The sequence below is a fragment of the Ostrinia nubilalis genome, chromosome 3, assembly GCF_963855985.1.
Source record: "Ostrinia nubilalis chromosome 3, ilOstNubi1.1, whole genome shotgun sequence".
NCBI lineage: Eukaryota > Metazoa > Arthropoda > Insecta > Lepidoptera > Crambidae > Ostrinia > Ostrinia nubilalis.
Window position 1 is genome coordinate 18,094,355 of NC_087090.1, and position 12,098 is coordinate 18,106,452.

At 41.2% G+C, this 12,098-nt stretch overlaps 1 protein-coding gene across 1 annotated transcript; it reads right to left on the reverse strand.

The window, feature by feature from the left end:
- Window positions 1-3,658: 3,658 nt before the first annotated feature.
- On the reverse strand, window positions 3,659-11,669 carry LOC135087805 (beclin 1-associated autophagy-related key regulator-like). Its single transcript, XM_063982604.1, has 6 exons — window positions 11,417-11,669; window positions 10,633-11,055; window positions 9,859-9,986; window positions 7,802-7,955; window positions 3,731-3,814; window positions 3,659-3,671 (listed from the first exon to the last, which is right to left on the reverse strand). The coding sequence occupies exons 1-6, from the start codon at window positions 11,593-11,595 to the stop codon at window positions 3,659-3,661; spliced, it is 981 nt and encodes a 326-aa protein (XP_063838674.1). The 5' UTR covers window positions 11,596-11,669.
- Between the last annotated feature and the right edge of the window lie 429 nt (window positions 11,670-12,098).

Consider the following 12,098-nt stretch of genomic DNA (forward strand, 5'->3'; position numbering starts at 1 on the left):
CGTAAAGCCTTGATCACACGTACCGAGTAAACGGGCGAGACAGTAAAATGTTTACTCGGTCGAGACAGTTGGGTGAGCGAGTCACATACTGCTCGGTACGTGTGATCAAGGCTTTAGATAGAACGCGTACTGCTATTAGTGCTCGCGTTTTGGACCGCGGCGTGCCGCAGATTGAAGCAGCACTAGTGTCCTCATTTGCTCTGCCGGGACGAAGCTTTCCTAGTAAATACACGGCCATAAGGCATAAGTCTTGATCACACGTACCGAATAAACGGGCGAGACAGTGCTCTCGGCCGAGTACTCGATGCGTATGAACATAGCGCCGAGTGATCGGCCGAATGTTCGGCCGAACAAAGCGACGAGACAGTAGCTCGACTCCCGGTCTACGTACTAGGCCGTGTCCAGTGTCCACCCTCCCGCTTCCCCGCACTGTCTCGCTCGCTCACTCGGCAGGTCTAAAGCCTTGATCACACGTACCGAGTAATCGGGCGAGACAGTGCTCTCGGCCGAGTACTCGGTGCGTATGAACATAGCGCCGAGTGATCGGCCGAATGTTCGGCCGAACAAAGCGACGAGACAGTAGCTCGACTCCCGGTCTACGTACTAGGCCGTGTCCAGTGTCCACCCTCCCGCTTCCCCGCACTGTCTCGCTCGCTCACTCGGCAGGTCTAAAGCCTTGATCACACGTACCGAGTAATCGGGCGAGACAGCGTCTTTCCATTCTATACATAGCCAGAACGCAAGGGTGTGAAACTAATCGAGTATAGTTTGGATATGACTTTTTTTACTAAGCTCCTCCAAACTATACACGACCAGTACGCATACGCTGCGTACTGCTCGCGTATACTTTGTAGTGACTTAGGTCAATTATCTTCCTCCAAAATATACATCGCCAGTACGCATACGGACTAATCATGTATGTATTGTAATAAGTGCGTGATTACAATTTATACGCGAGTAGTTGCATGCTAGTCATTTTGACTTATTGACCTCTCTTTCTATTACATACTAGCTTTCCGTCCGCGGCTTCGCTCGCGTGGAATTTTGTCTGTTACAGAAAAACAATATCGCGCGCGTATTTGCTCACCGTTTAGACCTACCCTGGACTACGACAAACATTTTAAAACCAAAATCAGCTCAATCGGCCCAGCCGTTCTCGAGTTTTAATCAGACTAACGAACATCAATTCATTTTTATTTATACAGGGTGTTAGGTAAATGGGTATATGAGCCGACACTAGCCCATGTTAACATGGTCATATAAATGGTATGGTGAAGTCAGAAATTTGATATCATCATTTTAATAATTTAAATTTCCATACAAAATAAATGTTATAAAATCCAATTTGTATGAAAATTAAAATAATTAAAATGAAGATATCAATTTTCTGACTTCACCATACCATTTATAGGACCATGTTAACATGGGCTAGTGTCGGCTCATATACCCATTTACCTAACACCCTGTATAGATAGATTAATTCATATCTGCGTGTCTACTTTAAACATTGAATCATCTTACGACACGTGTCATTGTTTTGATAAAGGATTTTTTGGTGTTTCTTATTCTGCCATAGAAAAGATATTTGTTTTGGGGCTGATATTTCACCAATTGTAGGTATGGAAATATGTCAAAATGATTTTGTTCTTGAGATAAAAGTTAATAAATAAAATAAATAATAAATAAATATCCTTAGACATTTTACACTGCGCTTCTAGTCCCAAACTAAGCAAAGCTTGTACTATGGGTACTAGACAACGGATATAAACATAATTAAATACTTTTTTTTGTAAATACGTACTTATTATACATAGAAAACACCCAGTCCAATACAAACAAATATGTTCATGCACACAAATGTTTGTACTGTGCGGGAATCGAACCCGCTACCACTTCGAACCACTACACCAAACGGCCGACAATACAAACCTAGCATTTAAAGTCCCGCATAATATTGTATTTTTAATGCGCGTTGAACTTTCTTCTCTCACTCTCTCTCATATTAATTAAATTGTTATTTAATTTGAAATCTACCTAATCAATTTAATTTCAAAAACCACTTACAATAGTTTTAAAAATCTAGATTTATTATAGATTCAGTAAAATAATAATATTTTATGTAATAATATCAAATAAATGTAATTTTAAATATAGTTCCATATTTTACTGAATTTTACTAAATCAATATCAACTAAACACACTCTAGTCAAGTGTAAGTGGTGTAGTAGAAACTAATCGAGTATAGTTTGGAGATGACTTTTTTTACTAAGCTCCTCCAAACTATACACGATCAGTACGCAAAATTCGTGTATAGTTTGGAGTCACAGATTTACAAACAGGCACTCCGAAATATACACGAGCAGTTTCCTATGGGTGCGTTCTGGCCATGTATAGAACGGAAAGACGCGGCGAGACAGTGCTCTCGGCCGAGTACTCGGTGCGTATGAACATAGCGCCGAGTGATCGGCCGAGTGCTCGGCCGAGCAAAGCGACGAGACAGTAGCTCGACTCCCGTTCAATTTACTAGGCCGAGTATCCACGCTCCCGCTGCCCCCACTGTCTCGCCACTCGCCACTCGGCCAAATGATTGACGTCACGTTCGCAGATTAGAGGAAAAAAAAAGTCTCAATAGAACTGAACTGACTGTGCTAATTTCAGAACCCGTGTGAACAGCTACTCGCTTACATCACTGTCTCGACCGAGTAAACATTTTACTGTCTCGCCCGTTTACTCGGTACATGTGATCAAGGCTTAATCCTTCAAGGCCCGCGAATCTAGACACAATAGATAATCAATTGTTATGACATTAATGAATGCTGTCTGGGACTCAAGCGGTTAAACGTGCACTGTCTCGCCACTCGGCCAAATGATTGACGTCACGTCCACATAGAGAGAGAAAAAAATACCAACCGAATTGAAAGCTTCCTCCTTTTGTCGGCTTAGTCATCAAAATGACAACTTCTCAAAATGACAACCGGGATGCAAAATGTCCACTTCTCGAAATTACAACTTCTTAAAATGTCAACTTCGCTAAAAGACAACTTCTCATAATAATATTGTCTACTAGCTGACCCGGCGAACTTTGTTCCGCCTTAAAGGCAATAAATAAGCCATCGCAATTTTTCCTTATTTGCTCACCGTTTAGACCTACCCTGGACTACGACAAACATTTTAAAACCAAAATCAGCTCAATCGACCCAGCCGTTCTCGAGTTTTAATCAGAGTAACGAACAGCAATTCATTTTTATTTATATAGATACAATAGATAGATAGTGTTAATTATGAAAAATCTAAAACGTTAAAATAACGGTATCGTTGTGGCCAATGAGATGATGTCATAGTGACATTGACAATACGTCAATGTCACACGAGAATCAAACGTCAGAATAATAATAGATAGATTTCTGATATTTCGATTATTTGTGGATATTTTGCGTCCCAGTTGTCATTTTGACGACTAAGCCCTTTTGTCGAAGTCTCAATTTAACTGAATTGACTTTGCTATGTACTCACCGGCCGAGCATAGCGTCGTCGGCGCTGGCGGCCCTCGCGAGCGCGTGTAGCGCAGCCAGCGCCCGCCAGCCGCCGCCAGCGCGCCGACAGCGCCGGGCCCCCGGCCAGCTGCTGTACTCACCGTCCGAGCATAGCGTCGTCAGCACTAGCGGCCCTTGCTAGCGCGTGCAGCGCAGCCAACGCGTGCGGTGCGGTGGGCGCGGCCACGCCCCCCCGCCAGCACAGCGCGGCGCCCGCGCCCGCCAGCCGCCGCCAGCGCGCCGACAGCGCCGGGCCGCCGCCGCGCCAGCTGCTGTACTCGCTGCCAGGGGAAAATGTACATTTGTCAGATGGCTAAAAACTGCTATACACCACTAAATTTTTATCACCGAAAAAAAAAATTCTGGGTAATGAGTTATTGATACTGATCCTATTTATGCAAAAAAAAAGTTAAATAAAGTTACTCAAAATTTCCTCCCAAAATTGGTAATTTATGGACACACGCGTCGCTAGCACTATTTACGTAAGATAATGTAATACTTATTAGAACTCAACATGGTCTAAGTTAGCTACATATGTAATAATAACACTGGAAGCGTGGTCGAGGCGTGAGCGAGACAGACAGATCGGGGCAATATGCGAGCGCGTACAACTACTCTAGCGAGCAGCGGAGTGACCCAGCTGTGACGCGTAAAATACGGATTAGAGAAAATTTAATAAAAAAATAACTTTATGAAAAGCATTTCTTTTTCTTTTGCTTTAAAATTTTCACACGTTTCTACATAACCTGTTAAATTTTTTTTCGGTAAAAAATGTAGTGGTGTATAGTTATATTAGTAAGTGCACTGCTAAAGTCGGATTCTTTAGAAATTTCCCGATATGTAAACAAATATGGCCAACTGACATTAAAACATTTTTAATCTGTGCCCTAGTGAGGCGACAAAACCTCTCGTTAATCGCGCATTGAAATTATTGTAGTACTTACGTACCTTTAGAAAGAATTTATAATGCTTAATCACAGTAGATAAATCAAACAGTACGGAAGCTTCATACAAACGCTCGAAATCAGACTCACGCACACAGACGCACGCTTTACACGAGCTCTAAGCGAACCTCGCAGTCCATCCGTCGCGAGTGTCGCGCGCGTTGTGTTTTTAATAATAATTTTATTGCATGCGCTGTCCACTGTATTTTTAAAAACATGCCACCAGTGTATTGTGTAGTATACGGCTGCTTGAACTCGGCATCTTCAAAACCAGAACTTTCATTTTTTAAACTTCGTAATAATTCTGAATTGTAAAAATGATTAAATATTACTTTTTAAATAAAGTGCTTACATCTAATTTTGTAATTAGTTATTTTTAAATTACGTAATTACGCTTTTTAACAATTTATGTGTTCTATTTGATAAAGTAATTTGTACTAAGTGATGAACTGTATTTAAAATGAGGCAATAGGTATGTGAAAGTAAGTATCCGGTATTTTATTTATGAGAATAGATCTTCTACCGGCCTCTAATAGTACTTAATCAATTTATTCGATTATGTATTCGATCATTATAGAACCTAATTAACGTTTTGTTTTTTTGTTAACTACTTAGTAAATTAATTTATTCCATTAGGTATTTGATAATTAAAAAACCTAAATAAACGTTTTAATAAATAAGTAAGTAAGAACCTTATTAATTTTATAAAGATTAAGAGTGCCAACCCTAACACTCAGTTGAAGTGTAGGTATTTAACTCGCCGAAAGGGCTAAGTTTCCGTACTGCTTTAGCTCATATATATACTGTGGCTTAATAAAGCAGTGCATTAAACAATTAGTAGTACATTCAATGAAGAAAAAATGCATTGTTGATTAAGACCCTATTTAAATCTATTTAAATGCAATCAATAATAAAAATGATTGAATAATTGAAATAAAATCGATTAAATATACCGATTATTGTCTATGACTTATGAGACAACATGGAGATAACACATAATTTTAAACTTCAAGTCAATTTGACAAGTCTCACAAATTTTCATCGTCCACATATTTAGCTAAAATAATTTGTTTAAAGATTGATTCCAAACTTGTATAATCGTGAGAATAAAGCTGGTTTCATGGGCTTGTGAAATAATGTGTATGATATTATGAACACGTAAGTGATTATGGTGTAATTGTGTGCACAAGTGTTTGTTTACATTTAAGGAAATTTCTAAAGAATTTAGGTATACCTTTAAAATTTGCATTATTGTCTGTGCCAGTTTTGTTGTCGATGGCAGCCGCTCAGTGTCTTTGGTTTTATACATAATAAAAACGTGCTTTCAAACAATGTGGTGTATTAATTAATTACTAAAGCCCGGTCCGTGAGCACGTAAAATTTTGTCCAATGACCCCTAGCTACCCATCCTTATCGCTCGCGCGTAATTATATTGCTGTCACGACTGTGCGACTGGCACCCGCAGTGAGTGTGCGAGCGCGATAGCAACATAATTACGCGCGAGCGATAAGGATGGGTAGCTAGGGGTCATTGGACAAAATTCTACGTGCTCACGGACCAGACTATAAAAACAATACTAGCCCCGCGCGTTGATATTGCGATGGAACCTTGCCACAATAATAGTTGCGTGACGTCATCCGTCCCAAAATAATACAGATAGCAAAAATTTTTAATAAAAAGTACCTAAATAAGCTTGGGTTTATCATTTCACTAGCAAGACTATATTATTTTCCTACTTATTTTAACGGGTAACAGATAACAAAACTCAACAATAAAACGGATAACAAAAACCTATAGGTAACAAGTACTCGATGCGCGTAAGCACTAAACGCGGGCTGACCTTGCGAACGGTACTGACGGTGCACGTCGACTACGTCACCAAGATGGCCGCCAATCGCAATATCAAGTTACGGGGCTTGTACACGCCGAGTTTCAACGGGCGAAGTCCAAAACTCTTAGAGAGAAGCCACACGGTGCGGTGCGACGCCACACCGCAAACATTTTGCCGCATCACTGTCCAGTGTCCATATGTGGTATGCGGCGCCGCAACGTCACCGTCTCGCTCAATCGAAGTGCGGTGTGCCTGCGATGCGGCACCGGAACGCACCGTCTGACATCATTTTTTACCGCACCGTGTGGCTTCAATGCCGGAGACGGATTCAAGACGAATGGATGCAATGTGCCATTTCCACCAATGATGTGTCAGAAAGATGAGCGGTGCAAAGATGTGTAGCGAAGTTGTGAAATGGTGCGAGGATATGTAGCGAATTTTTTTCAGACACGAGCGAACGGAGTAAGGTGTGGCAAGAGTGAAATCAGGTTTTACAAATACATCCCTCGCTACGCATCCTCGCACATCTCTGGTCCCTCGCAAATCGCAACCCTGACTACAAACATTGTGACAAGCAGCTGTTTGAAGTAAAAAGTGTATCACAGATGAACATGGCTCGCTTACCTGCAATATCTTGAAATTACATAAAATAAAATGCTTGTAATTTATTACACTGAGTAACAAAACGTTTTATTTTCGAAAAGTAGGTCCATTGATACCTATTGAACTTGAGACATCCTCAAAATCAAAATCAATAATATTTATTCAGTTTAGACCACAAGTGGCACTTGTGAACGTCAAAATGTTATTTACAAAAAAAAGGTAGCCCTCGTCAACTAGCTATTTAACTAGCTTATATCTAAGATATTGTTTAAAAAGTGAAAGAGGATTTATTAAACTTTATTACCAATAAAATATTATACAGATTAGATCAGCCAAACCATGGCCCTGTCATTGGTCGCGCGACCTGTCATTTGCCTATGCGCGCGCAGTGATCGCCATCGACGCGATCTGCACGCATTGGTTTGGCTGAAGCTGAAGAGCGTTTACGCCGTTTGGCGCAAAAACAGTACTTTTTCAACTCGTTACAATCATTAACCAGTTACATTACAAATATGTTATAGGCATAAATAATTAGGCAATTTCGTCGTCTAAATAGTTAGTTGAGAAAATATTTCAATTAGTGTAGTATTTAAGAGTTCTATCAAGATAAGTCCAAACATGTTTTAAAATTTACACCGTTATTCTTCTTTAATTCGGCATAAAAATAGCTTAATATAATAAAATAACATCTTCTTTAAAATATTTACTTTGTAACGATATATATTTTATTGTTATTGTTTTGCTACAAACATTTGAAAACTATTAAAAAACGCCGCGCGCGAATCATTTTCAATGATGCCCCTTGAAACGCCGCGCTTCGCGTAAACGCTCTTAAGTGCAGAAGCCGTTAGCTATAGGCGATTTGATTAAATAAACATTTAACATCGTACCTGAGCGAGATGGTGTGCGGCGGGCGCATGTCGATGGTCCAGGCCAGCAGCGCGGCCAGCTGAGCCGCCAGCGCCAGCGCCGCCTGCGTGCGGTGCAGCGGGTTCCACGCGCCCGCGCCAGCGCCCGCGCCCACCGCCTCTTTGTTCTGTACTACTGTGCACAGGAACACCACATTAAAAAACTCATGTATTTATGAAACGGGACTATTCCCACCTCTCGTTCCCACCACTGCAACTCCTGTGTAGCCAGGATCTACAGCTTGACCGCCACAAAAACCCAACCAATGAAGGTCAAGTTTGTCCCGGGGGAAAGTTAAACTGTCATTGGACCCGCAACGAAATTAATCAGAAGAACATAGGAGGAGTTCGAAATTAAGGTTCGACTTCCCTCCATTGCAAAGCGGATGACAGGTGACAAACAAAGGTTTATTAACTTTAACAAACGTCAAAAATCTGTTAAGCTTGTTACGAGTGCAAGCCTCGTCTACGTCACAGCATACGTCACGCGAACATCACGTGTTGCCTAAGTGCAGGTGGCTCGATTGTGCAATAGTGTTAAAAAGTGCATAGTGGACAGTTTTCGATCAAGTGAATCTTTCGGACAGTTTCGCGGTGCCTTTAACCTTCAAGAAAAGATTATGCACCACGGACAATAAATTAAATTAAGGGGGCCTATCTTATGAGCAATTAGCAACTACCTGCCATTAATATTTTTCACAAAATCGCTTAAAAGCACGGAAATTTTATGAAAGTACGCTTTTAAATAATATCACGGGCCTCATAAGAAGGCTCAAGGTCACCCAAAGGGCGATGGAGCGGGCTATGCTCGGAGTTTCCCTGCGTGATCGAATCAGAAATGAGGAGATCCGCAGGAGAACCAAAGTAACCGACGTAGCTCGCAGAATTGCTAAAATCAAGTGGCAGTGGGCGGGGGCACATAGCTCGTAGACACGATGGCCGTTGGGGCAGGAAAGTCCTCGAGTGACGACCACGGGCTGGAAGACGTAGCGTGGGCAGGCCTCCTACTAGGTGGACCGACGATCTGGTAAAGGTCGCGGGAAGAGCCTGGATGCGGGCAGCGCAGGACCGTTCATTATGGAAAACCTTGGGGGAGGCCTATAAATGAGCCAGTGCCTGAGAACGAGCAGCGCAAGAAACTAATAATGTAGGTAAGGTCAGAAAACTCTTGACACCGCGATGCAAGTTTATAGGCGTATGTCAGTCATTGTATGTGTCAGCGCCATCTGTTGGGTGATGACTACCAAATAGTCTGTAGCGGTGCGTCGATAGATGTCGCCACATTAACATTGCATAAGTTTGATATAACACAGATGGAACCAAAGTTATAAACTTTCCTTGCTCAGCGACTTTTTTCATAAAAACGACGAAAAATTGAAAGAGAACGTTTTCAAGGCGAGAGTGAATAGGCACTTACAGGGCAGATATGTACCATCCTAGACTGCATCTCACTTAACACCAGGTGCGATTGCGGTCAAATACCTGCCTTGTCTAGCATAAAAAAAAAAAAAAAAAAAAAAAAAAAAAAAAAAAAAAAAAAAAAAAAAAAAAGTTTTGTATCAAAGAGGTTGAATTTTTTATTTTGCAATGATTTTCGATAGATGCTTTGCGAGGTGACCATCATTGCCAGAAAATCTGTCATAGGACTAAATACCTAGTAATCCTGTAAACCCATTATGCTTCTCATCCTACTAATATTATAAATGCGAAAGTTTGGATGTCTGGATAGATGTTTGTTATCTACTCTTTCACGCAAAAACTACTGAACGGATTTTTACTCTTTCACGCAAAAACTACTGAACGGATTTTGACGAAATTTTACAGTATTATTCTTTATAAACCAGAATAACTATAATTTATGACGATCTGTGACAAATTAAATTTCACGCGGGTGAAGCCGCGGGCAAAAGCTAGGAGAGCAATAATTCTAAACAGATTCATATTTCATACAGCAAGTCAACACAGCATTTTCAATAGAACTTATGTCATACGTTCTTGCGGTGACATTGACTTGGTAAGATAGCAGCGGCTGTACTCACGCCAAGACTGCACGTGCGCCAGGTCGCCGTCGGCGCTGACCCACGGCGCCACGATGTGCAGTTGCGAGCGGCACGGAGCCTCCTCCTCCGCGTCCTCCCCTACAAACTCCATGTCCTCGATACTGTCACTGGAATAGTACAGGAACATATTTAAAATAATAAGAATACTTTATTCAGCATAGAAAAATAAAATAAAAATACAGTACATATAACATTGGCGGCGCTGGATGCAGGCCGCTACCAACCGTGCGATGTGGAAGTCATTGGGGGAGGCCTATGTTCAGCAGTGGATGTCCTGTGGCTGAAATGATGATGATGATGATGACATATAACATTAAACTACAAGCTATGCTGAAGAGGCGTCCGCTCAGCTATATTCGCGACATAACAAGCGCCATGTCGAGAAGCTGGTCTTTTAGCGGGAACCAACACGATGAAGGTTGCGGATTGCGCGCCCTCTTGACCAGGACCATATTGAGGCTACCAGTCAAGAAGGCGCGCAACAGGGGGCGTTATGGACATAATGATAAAATATCTTGATACAGTGTACGAATCTCTTAGTAAATAAATGAGTGTCTGTAATGGTGTGTGAAATGGTTTGATTGATTTATTTCCTGTCTTTTCATTTGCTGTTATTTATTCCTGATCTTTTTAACTCTGGTCTTTATAATGTGATAATAATTAATTAATCTCTGTGCCTTCTTCTTGGAGCATTTTTTTTCAGCATTAGCAAATAGTTAATTTTAAAATCAAATATGTAGAATATCCACTCACCTCGTATCGTAGCTTATGTAAACTGGGAATATGTACTTGGTGAGCTGCCTTATCCGCGAGCGCCGGAGCGCGGCCAGCTGGTCGGCCTGCTCGCTGTAGCGGCTCATCCGATTCTGCAGCTCCATCTGCTGCTCCTGCGCGTGCTTGCCCAGCAGTGACACCCGCTTCTGGTACCGCGGCAGTTTCATACTCAAATCATGGTTCTGCTGTTTTAAATTTAACAATTCTTTTTTCTTTTCGTCAATGTTGTTCTTGCGCTGCTCTATCGCTAACCGCAGTAAGTCAAGTCTGTCTCGGGATTGTTTGGCCTCCGTCAGTAAGTTATCCTTCTTTATTTTCCCTGATAATAGTTTTTCACATCTGTCCAATATGTGTTTTCTGTTCGCTTTCAGTCTGAGTAATTTTGCTTGTTTTTCTGAGTATCTGAAATGAATACATAATAATTTGTGCCTCGTTAGATTGTAAAATAATGTCACTTGGGTTGCAAAGTTTTCCACTAGATGCAGTAAACAAATAAATCAAATAATCTGTAAACAATCATCAATGTAAATCTGACCAATACCTTTTGTGTACATAGACCGAGATAATAATTCCTGTCATTAAATTCGAATAACTTAATACGTAATTAATGTTACGTTAATAGCATATGGACGGTCTCAGCTGGCGGGCCACGCAATTTGACTATAATCTTGATTGACAATGAATGGACTTCAATTCATGATGAAACTAAGTTATCATTACGAAATCTCTACAAGTGATTGTATGATGGAAGCTGGTCAACTACCTGTCTGAGTAGGGCATCGATGAATGCACGAAGCTGCCTGTCTTTATGCAGTCCTGGCAGTAGAAGTTCCTCTTAACCGTATAACAAAGGAGGCACTTGGTGTAATGGCCATCACTCTCCGTCGACGACACCTTGAAGTCCCGGGGCGCTTCGCCCTCGGATAAATAACTTAACGCCATAATTCGTACTGTTGCGTATTCGTATTGTTTGCAAAATCAAATGCGATGCGAAATGTTCCGTAATGAATGAACACAAAAACTTGTCAATGTCAATTTAGCAGCTGGTGCCAGTGTTGCCACCTCGGATTTTATTAAAGCACTAGTAGATCAAAAGCAAAATTCTGCCAGATTCGAGAAACTTGGACCTAACAAACATTACCAAATTCCGCTGAGCTATTCAGCGATCGATGTTTAGAAAAAAATGATTAATTAAGTATTTAATACAAACTGAAATGCGAACAACTTTTATGGATCTTATTCTTCTTTGCCTGTCCCATTCCCATTTAATTGGGGTCGGCCCTCCGCGTCATGCATTGCGTCTCCAGGCAGCTCGGTCTTGACTTTTATGGGTCTTATATTCGTGGAAAATGTACAAGCAAAAGTAAATGTTTTGTATATTATACATTCCGGAAAGTTGGCGGATTTCCCTTTCAAAAATATGTTCAATTCCATACGGAAAACCG

Excerpts from the sequence above, each read along its gene's own strand:
- LOC135087805 (XM_063982604.1), bottom strand. The coding sequence starts at position 11,595 with ATGGCGTTAAGTTATTTATCCGAGGGCGAAGCGCCCCGGGACTTCAAG. Across the intron at positions 11,056-11,416 it reads TCGATGCCCTACTCAGACAG|ATACTCAGAAAAACAAGCAA; the intron begins GTAGTTGACCAG and ends TATTCATTTCAG. Across the intron at positions 7,956-9,858 it reads GGCGCACGTGCAGTCTTGGC|TAGTACAGAACAAAGAGGCG; the intron begins GTGAGTACAGCC and ends TCCTGTGCACAG.